This window comes from Marmota flaviventris, chromosome 2 (assembly GCF_047511675.1).
Source record: "Marmota flaviventris isolate mMarFla1 chromosome 2, mMarFla1.hap1, whole genome shotgun sequence".
Lineage (NCBI taxonomy): Eukaryota > Metazoa > Chordata > Mammalia > Rodentia > Sciuridae > Marmota > Marmota flaviventris.
In genome coordinates this window covers 144,346,332-144,373,606 of record NC_092499.1, presented here as the reverse complement: position 1 = coordinate 144,373,606, position 27,275 = coordinate 144,346,332, and the positions used below count along the sequence as shown (strand labels likewise).

At 39.2% G+C, this 27,275-nt stretch overlaps 1 protein-coding gene across 1 annotated transcript in view; it reads right to left on the bottom strand.

The window, feature by feature from the left end:
* Positions 1–27,275, bottom strand: part of Mctp2 (multiple C2 and transmembrane domain containing 2) — a 221,373-nt gene that overhangs the window by 139,849 nt on the left and 54,249 nt on the right. The window contains exons 2-4 of the mRNA XM_027956122.2: positions 22,770–23,305; positions 10,169–10,231; positions 8,295–8,403 (exon numbers count right to left, since the gene is read on the bottom strand). Of these exons, the coding sequence (XP_027811923.1) occupies positions 8,295–8,403; positions 10,169–10,231; positions 22,770–23,234 (637 nt within the window). The 5' untranslated portion in view covers positions 23,235–23,305. The remainder of the gene's footprint in view (positions 1–8,294; positions 8,404–10,168; positions 10,232–22,769; positions 23,306–27,275) is intronic.

Below are 27,275 nucleotides of genomic sequence, written 5' to 3'. Positions count from 1 at the left end.
GAATAAATAGAGTCTCATGTGTATGACTCTTCAAAAAAGTCCTTTTTCAGTGTGAAAACAAAGGAAGACAATCTTCAGAATCAGATTGTGAGACTAAAGTGATGCTTTTAAAAAAAGTTATAAAAAAATAAAGGCAAATGACAAATTAGAAAAATAGATGGGAACATGTCAAGGCTATGGCAGAAGCAGACACGACAATAGATAGAATAAGATATGTACAATAAAAGCAAATACCCCAAAATCAAACATATTTAAGGTTCCGAATATATTAATACAAACTAAAACAAGAACAAAATCACTATTTTCCTCCATCAAAATAATAAAGTTATCCTTCATCCAACATAGGTAAGAAATAGAAATTGAACAACTTTGATGCTTCTAGTGAGTAACAAAAATAGGTCTTTCTCAAGACTAAGCGGGAAATTCTGTAATGAGAATCTTGAATAGGTCATATCATGTGGCAGAAAAACTCCAATCCACCCCAAGAGATGACTTCCAAAGAAATCATAAGCGTAAGTTGAACATGTAGATTTAGACAGAAGAATGTTCGCTGTGACCTTATTCCCAGTTACAAAAATTTTGAATAAACTCAATCTTAATCACTGATTAAACAAAGTATAATGTACTATTAAGCTTTGGATTTCTTCTCAAAATGAAAATCTTATAATATAGAAAAAATATGTCTTGGAAATAAAAGCCCATGATCCAGCAATCTGAAAACCAGGTACTGTTTTACTTTAGAAAGGAAAGCATCTTTAAAGAATCTGGTGAAGTGTGTGCTATTTAAAATTCTAGCAATAACCTGTTGACATGGCTTCACCCATGACAATTTTTCCCAGGTCACTATTATATTTGAAGGAAATTTGCTGCATCAAATTTAAGATAGAAAAAATGAAACCACCAATCCACAAGAGTCAACATTCAAAAAATATACCTTCCAAAAATAGTCTTTTTCATTTCTCTTGTCTCTTCAATAATAGGAAGTGGATTCAGGAAAGACCTCAACAACCATCTCCACTCTTTGCCTGGATTAGAATGTGGAGGGAGCCAAAATTGATTTCAAAAACTAAAAAAGCAAAATGCTTGATAAAATATCAAAAACTGGGAAGAAAGGGCCCATAATAAAACTTGAAAAATTCTGAAATCATTTCCTTTCTATAGGGAGTTTAAAAAAGTAAACCAAAACAATACCAGCTAAAACAAGAATAAGAATATCCATAGCAATCACAGCTAATGCTCATTGTATATTGCCATATCACCCACTACCTCTCACCCATACACACACAGAGGTCCCACAAATGCACCGACTAGCTCAGTCCTAGTCATCAGCTAAGCCAGTAGGCTCATGGCTCAATAGTGACCAAGGAAATGGTCAAGTTCAGATGGACTGTGTTGAAAGTCCATACTTGTAACTAATTATCCAATGCTTCATAACACTTCACATTATGGCACAAAAGGAAACGATCTTTTTTTTTTTTTTTTTTTGTATGTGTGTGTGGTACACACAGCAAGGGACATGGAAGAGACTGCAAAGGAGCTGGCCAAATCCCAGTGGATGAAAACCTCAGTATACCCCTGAGAACACACCCTTTGAGATGTATAGGGCTCCTCGTCAGTTCACAGAATAGAGGTCTCGAAATGCCCACTTGCCCCGTATTATAGCCACAGGAGATTGTATTTTTGTCTATATCTAATACAGGAGTATATTTTCTTTATAAAGAAAAAAATGTATCATCATAAAAATGGTATGATCATAAAAATTAGCCTACTAAATAATAAAAGCTGAACAGAAGTTAAATCAGAAGAACCTTATCTTGGAACATTTTGGTAAGAGTTTGGTAAGTTACTAAATACCTATTATGTTGCAGAATCCTATCCTATTGGAAGAATTTTAAATCTTTTCTCTATACCATTCCTTTTGGATATGAAAATGTCTTGTCAAATCTATTATTTTGGTCACCTGAAGAGGAAGCTGTAGCTACTCTATAAACAAATGTCAACTATCTATCTGTGCTGGCAATCGAGAACGGAAGCAGTTTTATGGATATACAGATCATGAATTTTCATAACCTAAAACTCACATCAAAATTACGACCATCAACCCTCAACTCAGCTGGAGTGATTTTTATGGCTCTAATAATGTGGCAAGGACTCCTTCAATCGACTTTTCTTTCCCTTTTGCAATGCTGAGAAGTGGCCACAAGAGGGCACCAGCAACATGCTAGTCTTCCAGTCCTCAGAGGGGAACTCCTGCAACTGGCTTACTCCTGGGGAAACCCAGGGTGTAAATGCAAGGCTACTGTTTTCCAGCCAGTAATGCTGCAGGATTTCAGAGGATATGAGCTAACTGTCACAAAGCCAAAGCTCAAGCTAGGCCTAGAACCCAGCTGCTGACATAAGCACAAACTTGCTCTGTGACACCAAAATACTTTCCTCAGTCAAGTTTCTTCCTGTGGGAAATTGAGTCCAATTTCCCTCTGTGCATCAAGGAAATTATGAGGCAGTTGGATTTAAACTTGAATGGTCATATCATTCTTTGCGTTTTACCAACCTCAAAATTTAAGACCAAGAGCTACTAAACAATGGCTCAGATCAAAAATTTAAAAGAGGTATGATGTATGGTTAAAAATAATATAATCCCAGCAGCTCAGGAGGCTGAGACAGGAGGGTCACAAGTCTAAAGCCAGCCTCAGCAATGGCAAGGTGCTAAGCAACCCTGTCTCTAAATAAAAAAATACAAAATAGGGCTGAGGATGTGGCTTAGTGACTAAGTGTTCCCCAAGTTCAATCCCTGGTACCAATAATAATAATAATAATGATACATCACATCTAACTCCTCATAAAAAATGGGAAGGAAATGGGGAATATAAAAAAGTTTTTTTAAGGGAAAAGGGATTAAGAGAAGGGGTAAAACATGATCAAAGGAGAAGCAGCAAATTAAAAGAAGAATAAGAGGGAGAAAAGGGGAGAAGGGTCAGACAGGGGAAAATAAGCAATGACTGAGGTAGAGGGAGATGGCCATGATTTTTATCCTACAGATTGCTAAACAGATAAGCACAAGGCCATGCCTGGACAATTTACAGAATTTAGGAACGTCTTGTTCTATAGTAAGCAATGTTTCCCAGCAAAATCAAAAACAAGCCAACAAAAACTATTTGTCTGCTGAATTGAATAATGAGCTTTCCAATTCAGGGTCTAGTCTAATAAATGTTGAAGGAACACAAGCAAGAAATTCAAAGGAAATTTGTGAACTAGAAAATGACCAGCAAAGAGCAATCTTCTAAATCTGGCCATACTCCTAGAATGATCTAATTAAAACTCCCCAGTCACTCCTGAGTGTATAGGCATGTTTAGGACAAGGACTTATTCCTTCATCACTCACTAACTTCGATTCTTTTTAATTATGGGCAGGCTTTTTCTGGGTTTACACACACACACACACACACACACAGTACAAGGGACAGAGGACAGAGTTGATTATTCAGCACCCTGGGTAGCAACTATACAACATGACTCCTTCCCAGACACCACTGCCAAATCTGCCCAGGATTCTGAAGTCTGAATATCCTTCTGATTTCTCTCCAAAGAATAATTTACAATTTTGTAGGTTAAAAAGCTTCTTCAGGAAAAAAAAAAACACAGAAAATCTCAAAATCCCACTTTGAGAGTCTACATAATAAGCCAACAAGCCAAATGTATTTGAGCCAGAGAAGTGAAGAATTGTATTAAATAAAATGATCACAGCATTTTAAACAGTGAAGTCCACTGCCCAGCCAGGCCAATGATACCAGCAGACGGTGCTCTGCTTTCCAGGACCCCAACCCCACCTGCCACCTTCCATTGGTCCAAGGGACTGAGGTTCCAAACATCACTCACAAACCCTGTAAGTACCATTTAACACTCATTCTTGAGATTTGTCAGAGCTGTCTGAGAAAAATGCCTTGTCTTTTCCCTCTGCTGCCCAGTGAAATATCAAAATGATGACTTTTTGCTTCTCAATCTTGAGATTTTGTGCATTATTTTAGATCATATTACCACCAAGATGCTTCCTACACAGAAACTTCCATTGAAAGCATAAACTTCCAATACTGATCACTGCCTAATTAAATGCTGTACCTCCTTTATTCCAAATAATTAGTTCGCTAATTTAAAAAAGTTTCATAGAGCAAGAATCTATAGTAAGCAATGTAAGACCTTATTATTTGAGGTTAGCAAATCCATCCCACTGCTTGTTGTTGTAAATAAGATTACTGGTACACAGCCATGCTTACTTATCTACTTCTTATCTACTGTTGTTTTCCAACTATGTCAAGATTGTTGAATAGTTGTCACTTATGGGCCATTTAAGTCTAAGCTGTCTACTGGCTGGTCTTGTACATACAATGTTTGCCAACCATGTTCTAGACAGAGGTTACAAAAACAGTAATGCTTATGTAACAATTCAAAGAAAATGCTGAACTCTTTCATGAGAAGGGAGTGAGTCATCAAAAGTGACTTTTCTCCTCCCAAACTCAAAAAAACAGAGGAGACTGCACAACTAGAATTAAAGATCCTGCAGCAGCAGTTCCTCTACCATCAAGGGTGGCAACACAGCTGACCACTTTAAAAGGACATCCTTGTTGTGACTGGAAATCAGTAGCTGATCAATTGGATCTGCTGTGTTTTTAATTAAAAATACATGATTTCATATCAGGAAAATAAAATTTCCCAAGGAAAACAAAAACAAAAACCTGTGTTCAAGAAAGAGAGGGCATAGGGACATTGACAAATTGACACAAGGTCCCAAGTTCACTGATGGGTGTGACGGGTGTGTTCCCGTGGATCACAGGAATGAGCTCTATACTGGGTGTCAGAAATGCAGGAGATTTTCATTATTATTACTAATTAATAGTAGTAAAACACATTGGTGCACATTTAGGGGACATAAAAATGTTGAAATGCTGTCATTTGTGACATGATGAACCCAGATGGACCACTATATTAAAGGAAATAAATCAGGTACAGAAAGACAAGTGTCTCATGTTCTCACTCAGCTGTGGGATCTCAAAAAGTTGATGTCCCAGAAGTTGAGAGTGGCCTAGCAGATGCTGGGAGTCACAGGGGTAAGAGCCAGGTGGGGAGGACTCAGCCAATGGATGCTACAGTTAGACAGGAGTAAGTGGCTTTGGTATTCTACTGCACAGCAAGGTGACTATAGCTAATGACAACATATTTCATATCTCATGTAGCAAGAAGAAAGGATTTTTGAATGGTCTCACAAGAAAGAAATGGGAAAAGTTCAGGTAATAGATATGTTAATTACCCTGACTTGATTATTACACAATATATACATCTATCAAAATATTGTATTGCACCCCATAAGTATATAAAATTATCATATGCCAATTAAAAATTTAAAACAACGGGGTATGGAGCAACTGCACATGAAACCTGTTGTTTTCTTCATTATGTGACATTTGCAGTTATCCACTGTGCTTCATGAACATCCACTGTGTGTACTGACTACCCACTAAGAACTGTGCCCTAACTGTATCAGTAGGATCGATCAAAGACAGTGAACCCCTTGAATAAACCAAAAGAGAAAAAAAGGAATATTGGAAAAGCAATAAGTGGCCCATAGTAGAGATCCAGAGCTGTAAATCACCAACATTTCACACTTGGGGATAATTCCAAAAATTTAAAATAGGACATGAATGTGCATGTTTAGGACATCTTCTTCCAAATAAAGATAAATATAGTCTCTCTAGAACTCTCTTTTAGTCTATGAGTAAGTGGTCACAAAATGGACTTGATGTGAGCTTTATCTGACAGAGGTACCTACTGGACACCATGCAGCCTCAACACAAGAGTCAGGATATTGATGGGAGGCAAGTTCACATTGACTGATGACCAAACCCTGTTGATGTTATTTCAGGAGAGAATGGTGTCTATGCTCCATCAGTGAAAACAGCGTAAGATATCTATTTATTCATGGATTTGTTTATGACAATGATGGGACCCAAGAAGAGGCACAATGCAGAGATGAGCAATTGTGATTTACAGATAAAACTACTTACCAGAAAGTAGAGAATGGAATTGTGTGGTTATTTTGAAATGATACAGCTGAGAAAATAGGAAAGAAAAAAAGAAGAACATGAGAGAAATTTTAAGAAAAAAAAAAAAAAGTGGGGGGAGACATCCTTCACACAGTCTGGACAAATGGAAACCAGGTGATTTATAAAAGAATCCAGGGTCCAAAACATAAGCAGTAGAAAGTCATAGCCAAAAGGTTTCTAGGGCGGGGGTGGAATGGATGAGAAACTGCAGGGCAGTCAATCAGGGATATGCCAAACTTAGAGACAGCAGGTACAGGAAACAGAAATCACCTCAGCAGGGTTGGTGCAATGTTTGGAGAGAGGATAAATGGGTCACTAGGCTCCTTTCCCTGCATGCTGATCAATGACTAGTAAAGGCCCTTGCAGGAGAGCAGGAGGGCAGGCAGGAAGCCAGAGAGGAGGCCTTAAGTGTCACTTGATAACCAGGAGGAACAGGAAGGAGGACTGGGAAGTATTCATCCTGAACTACTGGCTCATCTTGTCCAACTGCATGCCCCAGCCTCCTTACTGTCAAATAGGGCAGGACACAGCAAAGGAAAATAGCATCCATAAGTGGGGGACCAAGGACACATGCATAACAAGACGAACACAGCTCTTCAGAGAATCAGACCTGCAAAGAAACTAAAGTCCCATAGCAAATACAACGGACTGCTATCCCAGAGCAAGAAAACCACCAAATGGATTTGAAATGTATCCTTGATCTTCTCAGATGGATATGGCATTATTTCCTCTGAAACACAAAATTAGACCTGTGATAACAATGAAGACATGACAGCTCAATTAGTGAACAGAAGAGCACAAAGTTAACAACCAACCAGAAGATGGATGAGTGAAAACCAAACCAAGGGATTCCTCCCCAAAGGAAAAGGCTATGGGATGGAGGAGGAAGGAGAGGTGAGAGACACAGAGGACAGACCAAAGACCCTGCATTCCTCGCAAAGCTCTTCCAAAAGGAGTAGAAGCAACAGGAGAAAGAGGTCACGGCCTGAAGCAAGATCAAGACTCCTCAGAATAAGAAGACGTCAACCACTAAACAAAATGCATGGAAAAAAGAGACCATAAAAAAACAGTGATATTTGCATGATGAAATGCAAAACCTCTGAAGGACACAAGAGGCCATAAGATTAGGGAGAGTCAACGGATGGGGAGACAAATATTTGCATCAGACAATAAATGTAAATGCTGAAAATTATAAAGAGTTATAAAAAAGAAAATCTCAACTAAGCACATGGGACTTTATGTAAGTGAATATCTACAATCCTCATAAAAGCCTAAAAAGTTTTTGATTGTTACCTTGTTTTAGTATTCTTGTTTTATAGGTGAGGCACCTAGAAGCCTATAAATCAGACAACAAAGAATAAAGAAGCCAAAATTTGATCCCAGACAGTGTGGCTCACTGTCTGCTCTTAATCCCATGAGATTTTTTTTTTTTAATGTAAAGTATAACCTTCTCTGTGCACAGGGGAATACACATCATTTATATGGCCAAAAAGTAGACAAAAAACAGGCATCATCATTAGAAGAGATAAATGAAATTTCATAGTATGGAGTATTACATTGTCTTTAAAAAGATATTTACATGGGAAAACTTCAAGATATTGTTATCAATCTTCAAAAATTGTAAGGTTAAAAAATAGCTTATTATAGGATAATGTGGGCATTATAGTTCCATCTTGATTTTGTCATATGTATGTAGGTATGAACATAAGGAAATGTATACAGACATGTCAGGAGTTTGTACAGAATCATCTCAGATAATAACTTTTATAGACAGTTCAGTGGAATTTCAAGGCAGAATGATGGGGTGGGGACTTAAGGGACATTTCTATCAATGTGTCTATTTGATGACCTCATCCAAAAAAAATCTATTCACAGCTTTCTTATAGATAGTTAAAGGATAGGGTCAAGCAGATGTGCTTATGAATAGTTGCTATATGCCAAGCATAAGGGTACCATAGTTATTCATTCTAAAGTAACTTTATGTGTCAGTGTTGTTAATTTAATAATTTTAAAAAATGACAGCAGGGTTCAGTGCATTTAAAGAATTCCTTGCATACGTCTTGTGCCTGGAGATGCTTAGGCTTCAGTTCTGGTGTGTCCTAAACCATGCCGACATGAAAAACATGACTAACAACCTTCATGTAAGGGTAGACAGAAAAAGGTTCTCAGGCTACAAAGAGCCAACAGAACCGGCCTTACCACAGCGATCTCGGACAACCAGGTTGCGTCCTTCCTTCAGGTGTATGGTGAGGAGGTATGCAAAAGGGCTGGGGAGGTTACTTAGGCCATCACCAGCCTCCTCGAGAGTCTGTAGAGACAAAGGAGGCATATAAATCACCAAGTCTTGAACCCAATAAGAAAATTTCTGCCCGAGCAAAGACATTCGTAAATTCAATAAGGAAAAAGGTCACAACCATTGTCAAGTGTTTTCTCCAAGCCTCACTCACATTGATAATTTATTTACATTACTCTTGAGGGTTAGATCTGGATTGTCCCCCAACCCTCAGGTATTCAGAGGTGGGTTTTTGAAGACTCTGATCTCCTTGATGGATTAGCCCATTGATGGTGGAATGGACAACTCAGAGGTGGGTCCTAGCTGAAAGAAGTTGGGTACTAGGGGATGCCCTGGAAGGGTTTGTCCCCTCCTGACCCCTTCCTCACCCTAATACCACCCACCCTCTCTGCTTCCTGACTGCCACGAGTTGAGCAGATTTTCTCCACCATGATGTTCTGTCTCACCTTGGGCTCAGAGCAATGGAGCTGGTTGACCCTGGACTACATCCTCCAAACCTATAACCCCATATAAATTATTCCCCCTCTAAGTTGTTCTTGTCAGGTATTTTAGTTACAGCAATGAAAAGTTGATTGACACAACAATTTTTTTTTTAATTTTTATTGTTGGTTGTTCAAAACATTACATAGTTCTTGATATATCATATTTCACACTTTGATTCAAGTGGGTTATGAACTCCCATTTTTACCCCATATACAGATTGCAACAATTTTATTAACAAATCCTTCTTATTTCCCCCAGTAGGATCTTATCTGAATTCAAAGGCAATCATGATTATTTCTTCACAGGATGAACTTCCCAATAATTAGATAAGGGATATGCCAATCTCTGAAAATCCTTAAACTCATCAATTTTCTCTGGGATTCCTTATAGTATGATGGTAGAGTTCTGAGAGGAAACAGCCTGCAGAAATACAGCTGCCAGCGTGGCTCCATGAACTTGTGGCCACACTTCCAACCTCAGAGATAGAATGCCTCCCATTCTCCACCTTCACACCCATCCCCAACAGCTCTGGCACACCTCCTCCACCTGTGGTAAGCTTTTCAGTGCCTGACACTCAGCAGATCCCTCCTAATAAGCCCTCACGACCATCAGACACATGTCCCTTGCTTGTATCCACATGGGACATCCACACCGTCTCTGCCCAGCAGTCTCCCAGATCTGCCACATGTTCTTTCATTCTCTGGCACCCACTCTTGGGGTCTCCTCCTCTTACTTTCCTTCTCTTACCTCCCACAAACTGCATTACTTTCCTTTCCAGAAACATACCATCTCCTAGGGCCATAAAGTTGAAGTCGATTTTTTAAAAAAAAAAAAAATATATATATATATATATATATATATATATATATATATATATATATATATTACATGAATCCAGTGAAATTATTGAGCCAGTTTAAATGTCTGCCTCTCCTCAAAGAGGACAGATGAAAATATGTATCATTCATTTATTAGACAATTAATTGATTCTGTGGCCAAAGCCGCCCTTGACAAGTCTTCTTTAGAAAATTTCAAAGGACTTCAAAATGGCTTTGTCTCCTTTACCATTTCTCTCAATTTCATAGCTTCTGTGTATTTTTAGAAGACTCTATTCCAGTATGACCAATCAATAGATACTGAATTAATTTCTTCCAGCTAAAATTGGCAAGGCCGGTTTGTGAAGGTGGGTAGAGCTTTTATATTCTTTAGAAGTAAAAGAGACAAAGAAATATGAACATTTGATGAGAAACACTTATAATGTTTACTTCAGTGTTTGTTTTTAAGGAACATCACTCACAGATTGTTCATCAAAATGTTGAGACGTCAAAGAAGCATTCAGATCACCATTGCCACGTAACTTCTGCAAAGAAGAAGAAAAGCCTTCATTTAAAAAGCAAATGAATGATTGTCCATGATGATATCTGTTCTCAGGTCTTCCCCTTTGGAAATCTGATATTTGCATATCCAGTTTCAGGTGTGTGGGCTGCTGTCCTGTTTGTGTGGGCAGAAGAGGTGAACTGAAAGGCATTAGTTTGTCCACAGCTTTTGCCAAAGTCATTGACTGGAATATTGGGACAACCAGTTCTATTCTCCTGCTGGACCATGGGTAGCCCTAGTTAATCCATGTGCTTAGCAAGCAAATACCATTGATCAAGTGAAAACAGAAGGGTGGGCCATCTGGGCTTGATCCCCCCCAGGACACATGCAGTCTTATTCAAAATGTGGTAAGTCTTCCACTTATAACAGCAGGGAAATTCAATGTGAGGAATGGCATTAATTCAACATTATGCTCAACTCCAAGGGAGATGAGCAACTTGAGATCCAGAGAACTGAGCATGTCAATAATGTAGGAAGCATTTCAAGATGTGAAGGACCTTCCTCAAACCAGATCTCCATGGGCCCAACAACTATATAATCAGTCACTGACCCAAAACTAGAAAATGCAAATTCTGCCCAAATGAACTCACAGTGAGAGATATATCTTTCCTAATATAAACATACCTCCCCCATGCTGGATGTGATTCCACAAGGTATTAAAACTTGCAGGATTCATTAGTTAGTAGGGGAACAGCAAAGATCTTAGTTGTGTCAGGTCTTAAGTGCACAGACGAGGGTGTGCACAGAAGAGCTTTCATGCTCTGTGAGGACAATTGACTGTAATAAAAGGCAGGATGGAGAGGACTGAGAGGATCAGATCCCACCCACCCCCCAAGCCATGGGAGCACATTCCTGTTTTTCTGGTACATCAGCCAGAGCTGATTTCTTGTGTGGAATAAAAGATGGGATTTCCCCTCCAAAAATGGTTAGATAACTCCAAGGTTTAGAGGCCACTTTGGAGACAGGAAAGAGGTCTGCAGAGATTGATCAGATGACCATGAATCATTGGGGATGGGAGCCAGGACCCAAGGCACTGAGGAAATGTCCTTTGTTCTTCCATCCATAGTGACCACTAGGAACATCTTGGGCACAATTAGAGATCCTGGATGGTAGGGTGCCTTCCAAGACATACACTCTCAGAGCTAGATGTGGCAATAAAAACCCCAGTTCCAGACAGGGAATCAGTTCTATTCTCCTGCTAGAGATCTTTCAGGCCCCAACACTGATGGTGAGAAGTTTGCTTCCACAAAAAAGGAGCCCTGGGCTCAACCTCCCAGCAAACAAGAAAGGGGGTAGCAGGTACTTTGCTAAACTACTTGTCCTTTGTGTTCTTGGTATCTCCTTTATGTGCTATCTCTAAAAAGTCAGCAGGCCAGTCCAAAAGTTGCTTTATGATAAGAATCAATTACCTTACTCAACTTTCACAACATTAAAAGATCTCTTCATATATCTTTAATACTGTACACTATCAAATCCCATGAATTCAACTTCTTCCTGATTACTATGTCAATAACTATGACTTCACATGCAGAGCCAACAGTCACCAGTGTTATCTGATGCTCTGCAACCTGAAAATCCCCCACTATTGTTCTCAAGCGGGTTAAATGAAGTAAGTTCCATTTGGCCAATCCTGTTTCAAGACAATTTTTTTTAAAAAAACTACCAGGTCTAGGTTCAGAATTTCTGTTTAAAATATCTGTTATTAGCCACAGATCATGTTGGCCTGGTATCTTCTACTTGCAATGGGAAAAGAGGCCAGATGGATGCCTAAATTTGGTCCCCCTACAGATTTATACACGATATATATTCTCCCAGGTTGGCCTCACTGTACTTAATGATGACGTTAATTAAATGACAAAACAACCACCATCATTTACCTGCTATCAGAAATGAACACAGAGCTCTTATTCAAAATGTGGTAAGTCTTCCACTTATAACAGCAGGGAAATTCAATGTGAGGAATGGCATTAATTCAACATTATGGCTGGTTTTACTCACAGAAAAGTCACAGAACTTAAAGTTATGATTCCCACAGCCACTGTAACTGTCATACACCATATATACACACCGAGGCAGGAAAGTGATTACCATAAAGAACAGGAAAATGTTCCATATGCACGAGAGGACGACTTATAGCCACTGGGGGACACATAACTTTGAATATTCCCTACACTCTTACATAGAGTCTCTGGTATTATCCACTGAGTAGAAGTGGTATTATTTTCACCTTATTTTGTAAACCCAATAACTATATCAATGACTTTGTTTTCACTAAAAAGAGCACAATTAATATTTATGTCAACAGAAGTCACTAATTTGAAGAAAATTTGACATGTTACCTGTGTGAGAGTGCTGAGATTTTTAATACATGGACAAATCTGACTAATGCCTGCACAATTAGGATACAAAACAGTTCTGTTACCCCAAACACCCCTCTCTTCCATACCACTACAGTCAGAACTTCCTCCAATTCCTAACCCCTGGCAACTCCTAATCGGCTCTCATCACATCTTTAATATTTTTTTCCAGAATATCACATCAATGGGACCATACAGTATGTAAATGTTTGAGATGGGCATCTTTCACTTAGCATAGTGACTTTTAAATTTTCAAGTTCCTCATTTAATTGCTAAGTGGTGTTCTATCAGATGGATATATTACAGATTGCTTATCCTTTAAGAATCAATTATTACAATTTTAAACCTATTGTGCTTAAGTATATACTCGGGAAAAGAAATAATTTTGAATATTGAAGCTAATAAATTTCCACATGATGAGCTACATAATTACACACAAGCATTCAGAAATACAGCTTTAACATACTGGGATGAACACTAGTATGAGGGTGTCATCTCTCACATGAGTCTTACCACTGACTTGTAGCTAAACACATTTTGGTTTTGGTTTTCAATGACTGTGAGTTTGCAGTGGTGTCTCCATTCTACCTTACAAACTTGAAATTTATGGGAAGGTAGCACATATTTTGCATTCCCTTTATAGGAGGATCCTCAGCTACAAGAATGCAAATCTATTACAATTCAGCAGAATATGGGAAGATACAAAAATAAACTCATCAATTATTTAAAAAAGAAAATCTCATCTAGTTATGGGAAGATTTTGAGAGCAAGACACTGATGTGAATAAACAATATTTTCCTTTTGTATAAACCACTTGTGATCTTATACAAATACCACCTCCCCTGTGGCTGTCGGAAAGATCGTTTCATAAACTACACACAGGAAGCCAAATCACAAACTATGTTAGCAATTACTGGCTATTTAAACTTTAGTGGAAGACAACATACACCCACATCCAGAAGAGCTACCTAAGAGTAAAATGTTTGCTAAGAAGATCAATTATTTTGTTTTTGGAAGCTACTCTATTTTAGTTTAGCAAAGGACATATTTATTTCATTCTGTAACTCACTCCAGGCTTTTGAGAATGTGCATATTTAAGACTACAGGAATCACAAACATAAATATCTACAGGACGAACAGTAATAAAATAAGCAAAAAGGTTTGGTTGGCTAGACTGACCATTAGCAGCTTCAGGACACAGTGAAAGGATAAAAGATAAGCCAAATGGCAATTAGAGGTCAAAATCAGAATATCTATTCCAAAATTAAATAAATAAACAGAAACAATCAGGCCTACCAAATAGCTGTATTTATTCATATTCAGCCTTTGCACCTTTTAGGAGGCTATTGAACATACAATCAAGGTTTATATATTTAATTTGTTCTCATCTCCAAAATTGTTAAAAGTGGTAATCCTGGAATATATCTAACAAACTTAACAAAACATAATTGTGTGTGTGTGTGGTGTGTGCGTGCGTGCGCATGCCCATCTGCCCTGTTTAACCACAGGTCACGCCATCTTGCCCACACTGCATTTCATAAATTGCAGCCTGTGAGGCACATCCAACCTACCACTTGTTTTGACAAATAGTCTAATTGAAAACCAGCTCTGCCTGCTCATCTCTCTACCATCCACGACTGACTTCATGCTACATCACCAGAATTAATTAGTGGTAACCAAGGAACTTAGTGGCCCCCAAAAGCCAAATGCAATTAATATCTGGGTCTTTACAGAAAAAGTTTGCAAGTACTGGTACAAGGCTTTAAAACCATTCTTTACTTATCACTAATATTTCTCCACTGACTTTCCATAAATGTTTGCATAATAATTAGCAAGAGAAATTTTTAAAGAATAATAATTCCCTTTATAATTGCTTAGTGCTTCCTAATTCACATATACTCACTCTTGTTATCTTCATATAAGAAGTCCACCAGTTGTCATTTGTAAACTGGCAAGTTTACAAATAAAGAAGCCAGAGGTGGAAGAAAAATAAATGGTCACCAGTGGGAAGTAGGAAGGTTAGGGCTTCAGGAATACACCCAGTACTCCATTCTATTCACTGTACCACAACTGTGCCTCCAGCATCCAGAAACAGCCCACCCTGTCTGATGTGCTGGGAAACAGCACTGCACAACAGTAAAGAAGTCTTAGAATCATGAAGACCTAGTTCCAAATCCCACTTCTGCTACTTCTTAGCTCTCAGTTCTGGGAAAAACAATGTACTTAAAATTCAAGAAACATAGACATCTCTCAAAGTGGCAAAACAAGATGCTTACTTTATAGGTTACTGAAAGAAAAATTAATTCCTTCACTGGATATTTGAATGGAATTGTATGAATGGATATTAGAGTGGATTCTCTGGGCCAGACACTGGGCTAGGTAGGCTCTTTGTATAGAAAATAGACCAAGTAAAGGTGGTCCCATAAGATAGTACCTACATAGCAAGTAGTGGAGCTCCTTCCACACAACCTCACAGGAAGTGGTATTAGACTGGAGTTGTTATGTCTTTTTATCACTATCATTATTATTGTTGTTATTAAAACAGCAGATGTGTTTGGAAAGTAACAAAAAACTCTCTGAAGAAAGTGATTTGATTTGATCATTACACATTGTACACATGTATCAAATTATCACGCTGTACTCCATAAACATGCACAATAAGAAAAAAAATTAAACTCCATGAAATTGTCCAGCAACCCAAGTCCCCTCATTCCCACCAACATTCGCAGCTTATGACAGTTAGAGGGCTGGCTGATGGAGCCTCAGGTCATGCTGTCTTGCCCACACACAATCCCATCAGCCTGGGCAGTCTTCCTCCAGTACTCCCTTCTGGGGCAGAGCTTCTATAGATTGCTATTCCCAGTGTCTACAGCAGGCACTCCCAATAAGCTGCTGCCTCATTCTGCCTGCCTGTGAGCGATGCAGCATTGACAGGAGGTGCCTTTGCATCCTGCCCACTCAGTCTCCCAGATGGTTGCTCTAGTCTACTAGTTGCTCGGCAGATGGGAAAGCACTGTGTGAAATGATCTCTGTTAACTTCCCTGATGTCTCCCAGCATTGCCCCTCACACCCTCCTCTCCAGCCACAGTACTTCTTTATACTTCTTGAAACACACCAAGCCCACTCCTGCCACCCAGGTCCTTTCCACTGGCTGTCCTCTCTTTCTTAATTTTTTTTTTCTAGATAGGTACATGACTATCTTCCTCACTTCCCCTATGGCTTGGTGTGAAGGTTATCTGCTCTGAAGAGGTCTTTCCTGACCCCTCTTTTCAAAACAGTGACAGCTGAACCCCAGCACTCCCTAGAACTGTCTCTGCTTTATTTCTCTTCATAATATTTATCACTTTCTGATCACATCTGTAGCCTGTCACTCTTCAGAAGAGGCACTCCAGGAGGGAGAGGAAATGCTGCCAGAGTTGTTGACTGCTGTGTCCCTAGTGCTGTCCCTAGCATCAGCATGAGGTCAGCATCCAGTCCAACAGACGGGGAAGGAGGGAGGGCACAAGAAAGGAGAGGCCATGTTCATGAAGGGTCCTGGGACGTGCCTGCATATCTGCCTCACTGACACCATGATATTGGGGTATGATTTGGAGATCAAACAGAAATAGTTCAGAACACGTAAATGAGGGGTAGTGAGACTGACGCACTTGCTTCACTTTGCAAGCTGGAGACCATTTCCTCTCTTCAGTGGTTTGATACTTTGCTTCTCTGTGGTCACTAAACTGAAGCTCTGTGGTTGCCAAGCAGGATTTCTGGAAACATCTCAATGGGAGTAACGCGAAACCACTAACTCACCCACATGAGCTAGCACCAAAGCTAGTTGTTTACAATTCCAACCACCAAATGAGATGTCAGGGAAGGAGCTACTCCATGGAGGAATTGCAAGATGACAGGGAGAGGGAAATGATCTTTCCATTCCTGATCATTTGGTTTTGACCAAGACAGTAAGCTCCTCTGACCACTATAATTATCACTGTGTTTAATGGGCCACAGTAGATGCAGAAAAAAGAACGTCTTCCTTTTATGATTGACTTGTGTGGCTCTCCAGTTCTGAGTCCTCTGAAGTTGTAAAACTGTACTTACAGATTTGTGTTGGAAACATAATTCTGTGCACAGGCTTAGGATTCAGGGTATAAATCATGAATTTATATTTGGGTTCTGTCTCTCATAGCTGGATGATTTTAGGAAAGTCTTTAAAATTCCCCAAACTGCTTCATTCTAAACTAAAGCAGATAATTAAAATAAGGCTAATACATGCAACCATAATCAGAGCAGTGAGCATTTGTTAGGTACTTGTGACTGCCAGGTGCCGGGTCAAAGCCTTCTATCTGTGTAACCTCAGACATGAAGCTTAACTGCCCTGCATTGTGCTCCACTTGTGGGTCTTACTCATCATCCAGAGGCCCCTGTGGTAAACATTTCCCAGTCATCCTATGCAGACTCCTCCCTCACCCACCTAACACTGGTGTGAGATTGCTTAGCATTTTTTAAGTAATATTTTATTGGTGCACTATAATTATACACTGCACTGAGATTCATGTCATATTTATTTATATAGATAGCATAATTTGATCATTCTCATTCCCCAGCACCTCCCCTTTCCCTCCATCCTCCCTCCCCACCATTCACTTTCTCCACTCTACTGATCTCCCTTATTACTATTGTTATTTTATTATTGCATTGTAATAAAATGTGTGTGTCTGCATGTGTGTGGGAGGGCTTGTCGTATTTTCATACATGGATATACCATAATGTTCTGCCTATTATTGCTCAGTTTTTTCCAGTATCTCAGACTAATATCAATTTCATCATAAACACCAAGGTCAACAAACTCAGCCTTTTCTAAATACCTTTTCTAAATACCTAACTTATTACAGTAGGTTACCATAGGTTATAGTAGGTTACTGCTGCCTAGGAAAGGAAGAAAGAAGAAAAATTAAGATAAGAAGAAGAAAATAAGCTCCTGTCCCTCTCAGGTCTCCTTAACTTTAGCTTCTTTACTCTTCTTCTGACACTGGAAACGCCTCAAGAAAGCATTTTGTGTACCCAGGGACTCCATGCGTCACCATATGCTCCAAACCAATTGAATTTCTAATGACCCTCAAAGCACCTACCATTGGCTTTGGCTTTGGTTTGAAAGCCAACTGCAGAAACAACATAAATTAACATATATTCATATACATAGAGAGTGTTTGCAGAAAGGCTGAGAGATGGAAAAAAAATAAGGAGGCATCATTTCTAACCCTTGGGAGCTCTCATATAATGAAAAAAAAACTTCCAAACAACGATTTTATACGTGTATGTGTGTGTGTGTGTGTGTGTGTATGTGTGTGTGTGTGTATTTGACTATGTGTGGGAGTGGAGAGGGGTGTTTGACAGTATTCTAAAGTGTTCTTACTTCCTCCTCAGCCTCAAGTCTCAGATGATCTCACTGATCATCCTCTGAGAATGAAACTGTAAAACCACCATCTCAGTAAAGGCTGTGATAGCAAAATATCACAGACTGGGAACGTCAATAACAGAATTCTTTTTTCTCAGACTTCTGGAATCTAGAAGTCCAAGATCAAGGTCCCGTCCCACTGGGTTCCTGTTAAAGGCCACTTCCTGGCGTGTAGATGACCAGCTTCCCTGTAATGTCCTCACATGGTGGGAAAAGAAATCTCAGGGGTATCTTCAATAAATACATCACTTCTGTTAGATCAGCGTCCCAAACTTATGATCTCATTTAACCTAAATCACCTCTTAAAGGCCATATCTCCACTACAGTTGCATGGTGGGGGGTGGGGGCTAGAACTGCAACATGTGAATTGGGGATGGCTCAATTCAGTCCATAGCAACCATTCTTTGTCCATCGAAGCCCAGATGTACAAAGTCACATAAAGGAGATAATGTGAATACCAGTTCACCCTGATAAGGCATCAGCATGACAGAAAGTGATAATATATAATCAATGAAACAGTGTGTCAATCAGAAAAAGAGTGACCATGCAGAGAAGCCTGGGTAAAAGTTTAGATGTGCTCAGTGAGAAGCAGAACTTTGAGTCTGAATGAACTCTGTTAGCTAGCTGGGTCACCTGTAAAGCAGAAGGAAGGTGGCCTTGAGGTGGGGTGTGAGGATGTCCCGTTCTCATCATTAGCTCAATCCTCATTGTGAGACAAACTTCACCAAATGCCATTCACAGAACTCACCCACCCTCCTTGCAGAGATTCACTTGCACCAGCCTCCTGACTCTAAAGTGACTTCTCATAAAGACTGGCACTGGGGAAACATGTCCAGGCCCTGAGACAACCAATTAATAAAGTTGACTTTGGTTACAATTTGACTTCCAAAGGGCCTTCACAACAATAAAGAAAGAGCTGTTTACATCAAAAGGAACCTTAGTGGCTACCCAGTATTTCATTCTCATTGCAAATTACTTGTGATAGCTAATGGTAGAGAGGTGTCATGACCAATTGGTTAGTATGAGTCAGTCCTCAAAGCAGCTGTCCACTAGACAGTTGACCCAGGTCTTGGAGCAGAGTGATCTTCTCAAAGTCAGTGATGCCCTTACCCAACATCATCCTTGCCCAGCACCAATTCACTTCCTCTCCACGTGGTCAACCCTTCCTCTCTCTACCACTTTCTACACAAAGACTGAGGCTAGTGTTGAGTGACAGGAAAAGCAGCATGCTGTGAAAATGAAAGCAGGTGAGGCTACTGTTTGCAGAGTTGGGAAAAGCACCAGAGAAAAGGAAGAGGTTACCTTGGCCTGGGAGGATGAAAGGGATTTCTGTAAGGGAAGATGAAGGGTGAAAAGGAGGAAGAAGCAGATGGGAGATGGATAAATGAAGGCTTCATAAAGTGTGAAAAGAGGGGAAAGAAAAAGATACTCCCCTGTCGTTCACAGGACTTGGGATTGAGCACAACATTGTGATGACAAAGTTGCGAGAAACAATTGTCTGTATCTGGGGGAACATTTCAGGGAAGTGTCAATTGTTTTGACAGAAAATTATCTCAAAGTTTCTGGGGGATATACAAACAATAAAAATCTGGGGTTCAAGAGGGGGGTCTGGCAGGGTCCTCTTCAGCCACTACATCCTTTCTCCTAAGTCTGCTTTCTCCATTTAATGACCGGTTTGAACCCCTGCACTGGCAACTTGAGGCTGCACGTCTCTTGTACACCCCAACATCCCATCTCCCTTTCACTGCATCTCCACTTTCCTACTTGGTCTCCTCATTCCATTTCCCCATAACCATAAACCAATATTTCACTTCTTGTGCCGACAATGGCAGGACTGGAGAGTAACTGTGGAATTCAGACATGACTGATAATCGAGGTCCTATCCCATTGCTGTAGGTTCAACCTGGCACCAAACCAGCACTGGCACAAAACAAGTGAGACAACTCTCTAATGGGTCCCTCAGACCACAGATGTCCTTTGCCTCATCCCCTCTGGAAAGCTACAAACAAAATAAGTTACACCAAGGATATCTGGCAAGCCTCTGATTGTCCTTGCTGTACACCAGATTGGTCACATGCCAACCCCTTCCTTCCTCCTCCTTTCTTCCCCCATTCCATTAAAGTTGTAGAAAGCCTTAGGCTATTCATGAGAAACAGATGTGCAGATCCAAGATACAGACTAACTGACTTCAAGACTCTCAGATGACATGAATTCAGTAGGACTTCTGTATTTTAAAAAGCAGGAAAAAAAATCAGATTTTAGATTAGCATCAGGCTTGGGCTAGGGCAGCTACACCTGCCTAAACTTCTTTGTAAGTTCACTTACCATCATATTAAAGGAGATTTCATTTCTAAATGAAAATTTATATATTAACAAAAGGTTGATTCAATTAAATCCTAGAGAAAATTCATGACAAAAACACTAACAAAAATTCTATTCATGTGAGTATACATATTTCCATGATTAGTGTTTACATTAAACAAGTGCTGGTTGAGCTCAGACTGCCTGTTAGGTATGAAGCTAAGCCTTGGATACAGAAGGCAAATTAGAGGATTCTCTCCCGGTCATGCCCATTCTCTACATTAACCCATCCTAGTAGAGAAGATAATTAGGGGTATAGTGCTTCTCTACCAGTTGATAAACTCTGGATCCTTAGGTAGTGGGAGAGGCCCACACAGTATAAACAGTAGTAGAGAGAGAAGCAGGGGAGGAGGGGAGGGTGGACAGAGCTATACACTTGACTGCAGGTAATCCTAGGGGTGATTAGCTGCAGCTCAGTCCCTCTATCCTCTGCAGAAAAAAAAAATGAAACCAGCAGATAAATGACACTTAAGTGATGAGAACCACAATATTAGGTAAAATAATTGATACTAGTCTCTATCTCCTATCTCCTATAACTGTAGAAGGGAAGTAAAAGATTCTTTTTTAAGAATGATACTTTTTTAAAAAAATGGCCAAATTAAAACAGAAAAATCAAATGATCCAGAATAAACTATTCTTGAAGGACTCTTCTTATTTCAGGATTTCTGTATTTAGCCTGTGAGCAAACAGCCAACACCCACTAACCATCCTTCCTCCCTCACTTCCAGAAAGCTTCCTAAGAAGCCTCTTTACCAGATAGGACAAATAGCCAAAAGCACACAGCCACACTTCAGGTCTGTGTTGGTCACATTTCCTGGCTTGGCTAATGAGCTATCCTCTGCCAACCCGGACACTGCCTCAACATGATATGTGCCCATCCCCCACACATTGATTCCCCCCCACTCCACTAAGCTGCTAGGGGATCAGACTTAGAAGCTTTGCAAGAATAGCTCTAATATCTGATTGCCTCAGGCTGTGTTGTGCAAGGCTGTCTCCCCAAAGCTCATAGCTTGAGCACAGTCACCTTCTCACCCACCTCCACTTCCAAGCTCTCCATTTATAGCACCTAGTCTAGGCAGCATTCAAATACCTACACACATTCAAACAAAGGGGAAAACAGTTCCACAGTGCTCAGTTTGATTGCAGTTAATTTAAAAATCCTTCTAACTGGAAACTTAAGTATATCAAAGCCAAGAAGTCCACTTATTTTTGCTTATTGGATAATAAGTAAAAAGATAATGAAGATTAATTTCAGTATAGAGTTCAACATGTTACCTCACCATACTGAAATAATTTAGTAATTCACAAACTCTGCATTTTGTTTAGTGGAAACACATAATTTAAATTTGCATACAAGAGTAAGTTTTACAAAAAAGATTTCATAAATGTTAATGTTCAAGAAAAATACAGTTAAGTAATTTACTGAGTAGTGGTACCCTAACATAGTAAAGTATCCAAAAGAATACAGCCACACAATCTTCTGAGCCTTCATGATCCCATTACCCACCCCCCTGAAAGACCTAAATAAATTTAATAATCAATAGACTTTTATTTGAATAATAAACCCCAAATCCCAGTTAAATAGTTTTCTGTTCAATTCTAACAGTAACCTGGAATAGAGAAACAGTTAACTTTCTTACTTTAACACTGAAATATACTTTACTGCCATTACTGCAGGAATTTAAAAAAATAAAAACTTCTGATTACATTCATTATTCAAATCATGATTTGGTAACTGGATGGTGATAGGACTTAAAATTAAATCCATCATATAAATACTAGCTTTGTCTCATAATTACATTTGACTGACTAACCTTGTTGAAATACTAAAGCTGAATCACTTATTTCTTAATTTATTTTTAGAGAATGCAAGCAAAGCTGCTCATATACACATACTTACATAACCTCACACATAGAAGGAAGACCCAACCCTGTCAAAGTCAAAGGGAGACACACCGTCATAAATTTCTTAGGCACACTAATGTACATGATTTGTCTATTAAAAAAGAGACAGACAGACTAACTGACAGAGACATTTAAACAAAAAGTTAAATGGAAGTTAAAGTCCTCATTTGTTTGCCAGGGATTGGAAAAAAAAACTCATTCAATAGAGCATTTAATGTCTTAAAATGTCTTAGAGAGGCTGTTTGTAACAGTTTTTAAATACTTAGAGGTCAACTTGAAACTAATGGGAACCCTGGGTGCAATCGATATTACATTAATTTGAATTCTTGTAAATGACATTCTCCTTATCCAAGCTAACCACAAAAAATGACCCCTGACCAAATTTTCCAAGGGCACAGAATACATTTTAAAAAGGAAAAGAAGGAAATGAAACTGGAAAGTGCAAGCCCTGGTCTCACCTCAGGCTCTTCTTGTGCATCCACTCTGAGAGGAGGTTTCTGGAACTCAAAGATGCCCTGGCTGGAGGCCCGATGGTCCTCAGCGGGAGAGGAGTAAACCTCCTCTGAGTCTGTTTCCACGGCATGGAGATGGCTTCCTTCTTCCTGGCTCCAGTCCAGTTCTTCTTCAGACTGTTTCAAAGAGCTGCTACTACTTTTGGGAATGATCCCTGCAGTGGATAGGCTGCTGGGAACCGAGGTGTAGGACGACTGGGGACCTGAGTAGGGTCGACCCTCTGGAACCAAGTCCTCAGCCTCTAGGAGGTCAGGAACAGAGAGGCTGAGCCTGCGGTCCAAATGGTGGCTTGCCCTTAAGTCTAAGGGCTTGTTTGGATTCTTCTTTACCTTCTTCTTGCTCAAATTGATTAGCAATGGCCTGGTCCGCTGTTTTAATGAGTCCCAGACAGATGGTTTATCCAGATCCATGGTTGCATGAAGAACAAAAGAATTCACTCTTCAAAAGAGTGTGCCTCTATTGAAAACAACTTCGGTGACTCCTATAAAAGAGAACATAAAGAGAAAACATGAGCCTTCTCGGTGGGTTCAGGGCACATCAAGTGGGAAAAGACTCAGAAATCCCATGCTATCTTCTGAGTGATCAAGATTCAAAAATTCAATCATAACTTCTACAAATGCCAGGAAAAGCATTTTTCTTCTAATATTCTTTTTATTAGCATGTTATAGTTGTACACTGGGAATAGAAAGAACTTTTAAGAAAGAACTTTTTAAGATTTTTATCAGAGCCATGATAGAAAAGTTGGAAGCAGTGAATGAGGCAGTCAAGTTGATCCAAAAGAAAGCTTCCTAGGAAGACCACTGTTTATTCCCTTTCCTGTAAAAGCAAAGCTAAAGACAATTACTAGAACAGTGCAAGGGGCAGTTCATCAGCATGATTAGGGGCAGGGGACTCCCTTTAAATCAGGGTCAGCCAACAGCTTCCCTTGTGGGCCACTTATTAAATATTTTTACACTTTGTGGACAGGTACTATGTGCTGCAACTTCTCACCTCTGCACTTGTGACCTCCAAGATGACATAAACATCACCTACATGAAAGAACAGGGCTGTGCTCTAATAAAACTTCATTGGTAAAAACAGGTAGCAGACTAGCAGTCTGGTCACCAGCGGTCACTTTAAACATGCCATCTTCCTCTCCAGAGTCAAGTATGTGTTTTGAAGGACAAAAATATGCTCACACCAAATTGGATTCTGCCTAGCATCTTTAAAATATATAACAACAACAACAACAAAAAATGAGCGACTAGAGAGAAAAACATTTGTAAAAAAGTGGGAGTTCTGTCTTCATCCATAACTGGCAAAACTTCTACACTGGAACCCTCACAAGAGCAAGCCTCAGAAACTCAGTCTGAGGACATGAGGGGGGAGAAAAGTGATTCTCACCAACAATTGGATGTGAACAATAAAAAGGCTTCACAAATAAATATGCCATCACAAAGGGTGGTAAATGCTGCTGTCCAAAAGTAGGGCTTCAGAGATGACAGGTCAAATTTAGCAGAGATCAAATCAAAATCAAATTTGGAAAAATAACCTTATTTTATGTGCCAAATGGCTCATCATAAATCGTTTCAATGTGAAAAGATCTGGCCAGGCCACTGGGACCTGCCCTATAATGACTTTGCCACATTTGGCTGAGAAAGAGAAGTCAGGAGTCTCCACAAAACAGATTTTTCTAAAATCAAGAACTCAATGTTTTTTGTTCTCCTATCCAACTGAGTTAAGGAGAAGATACTGAATCATTGAAAAGAAAAGGCCAGTGAGTCCACACATCAGGGTTCCTATGGCCATTTGCCTGGTGAAAGTCAGGACATTATTCTCTACAATGACCATCAGTACAAGATGAACTCAGTTCCTTCAGTGAGAACCGGGCAATGCTGGAATCAAGGTATTGGGCTCTAGAGACCAATTCCAGGTTAGAATTCTTCTCTGCTTTGTTATATTCTACTGAGATGTTTGAGAGCAAGTAACCTCACTAAGGCCAAGTTTTATCACCTATAGCTTGAGAATTAGATTACCTAGTTTACAGATAAAACGATAAGCATAAATCATAGTATCTGCTGAATTAACATGTTCAGCCAAGGAAAGCTTTTTTTTTTTTTTTAATCATTATCACTATTGTCATTATGCCTACTTTAGATAACTTAGTCAAGTTACATAAGAGCTCTATATCTCATTATTGTTCCTACTTCATAGATTAACTTAATACTAAGTATTTCCGGGACTGTGGTAAGAACTGAATGAATTCATTCAGATAAGAACACTGCTTATCATAAATAAGTGTTTAATACAATTTTAGCTATTTTTATTAACTACTTCATAGTGGATTATTCTGACTTTAAATATTCAAAATATTTTATGACATTTTGCTGACATTGAAAAATTTATTCTAAACAGAAACTTGTATTTCACATTAGCAAAACACAAATACATTATCCAAGTCATGTATTGTACCTTGCAGATATGCTAAGGTGCATGGTTTCTATGTTTACTTATAAATATTTTCCTTCAATTAGCATGCAATGGAGGTGGGAGATATAGCACACTACCTAACACAGGAGAGGACTCTGAGAAAGGAAAAAGCCAAGCCAACAGATATATCTGGTACATTCACCATATGACAGGCACCATAAAGGTCCCAGGACACCCATCACAGTCTTGAGAAAAATATCCTAGGAATGAGAAACAAAAGAATACAAATAAAAGCTCTGAGCAAAAGAATTTATACAAATTCCAAGCTAATTTCAACCAGATAGTTTTTGACCAAAAGAAACATTATTCTGATCAACTAAAAAGTGAATGCAGAGGAAAAAACAACAATTTAAGTAACTAAAAGGTTGTAATGAAAGTAACATGTATTAGAAATATAAAAATGAGAGGGTAGCCAGTCACAGGTGAGCAAGAACAATGGGATTAGGGTTGCTTATAACACATGTGCTATGAAGTCTCTGACCACAAAGACAACAGCACATGGGTGGGAGAAACAGAGTACACTTCAGGTGACAAGGAACAAAAGATGGAAACTTTGACAGGTGTAGCAATGCTCAAGACTCACTCATGTGACAGAATATGATGAAACACTGTGATGTGTAAAACAGTCAAGTAGAGGATTATGGATTTCAGACAAGTAATGAGAGTGAGAGTCAAAGACAGAGGCAGGCACACAGATATCCCCCCGGTTCAAATCCCACATGATTTCAGAGATTGTCCCTGCACCTCCTGACACAGACTTATCAAGAGTGTGTTTTCAAAATGCTTATTCCTGGCTTCTACCAAATAAAGTGAACCCAAGTCCCAAGAATTTCCTTGCTGAATATTGCACAGACTCAAGGTTACCTATCCAACTTCCAGAGATGCTTGCATTCCCCTTCAGAGGAAATGAGGGAAACCTGATTATTTTATGGAAAGGCTGAGAAGAAATAACCTCTCACACAATGGGGAGGTTTTCAATCTCCAAGAAACACAACAACAACAAATAATGTGATGGAAAACAGAAAAGGTTGAAATGAACAAAAAGCATCTCTGAAGAATGCGTTCTCTGTGTGAAAACATTGTTTTTCCATGTAAATGGTCCCAGTGAAATACATAGCCTCCATCTCTTTTGGGGGATCAGGGGGAATTGGTAGAAATGGATACAATATTGGAACATTGCAACATTTTCAAGAGCTAGTCCAGGTGGAAGCAGGGATATGCTTAGGATCACTGGATGCTGGAGACAACAGTTTCATCATCTTAATTTAATAAATATATATATTATGTATTTTTTTATTTTTTAAATCACCTTAAAGGAAAATAGGCATTTCTTCCCTTTCATGTATAGTTTTGTAACTTTAGCACACATAAAGATTTGTTTATAACCATCACAATAAGGAGAAGGATCTTCCCCTTAGAGTTATACCCACCTCAGAATCCCCCATCCAATAATCACTGATCTCTTCCTCATCATTATAATTCAATCTTTTTGAAAATGTTTTATAAATAGAATAATAAAAAAAAACAGTTTTTTTTGCTCAACATAAGACCCTTGAGAATCACCCAAGTTGGTGCAGGAGTCAGTCATTGATGAATATTCTTCACTGCTGAGAGTATCCCATGGTCTGAGTGTATCAGAATTTATCTATTATACCTTAATGGACATATGAATGGTTTCCAGTTTTGAGCTCCTAAAAATAAAACAGCTGTAGATTTCAGATGTTTAATTTTCACTTTTCTAAGGGGTGTGATAATGGAAACCTTTTTATGTATTTATTTGCTATTTTTATGTGTAGTTTAGCAAACTACCAGACTTTTACCCAATTTTTTAAAATTGGGCTGCTCGATTTCTTTGTACTGATATATTTTGGGTACAAGGCCTTTGTTAGAGTCTGTAAACAAGTCAGGATGGCCCCTGGCAAAATGCCAGGGGCCATAGAGACTCGGCCATGGCTCTCAGCAGGCCTTCCTTGAACACATAA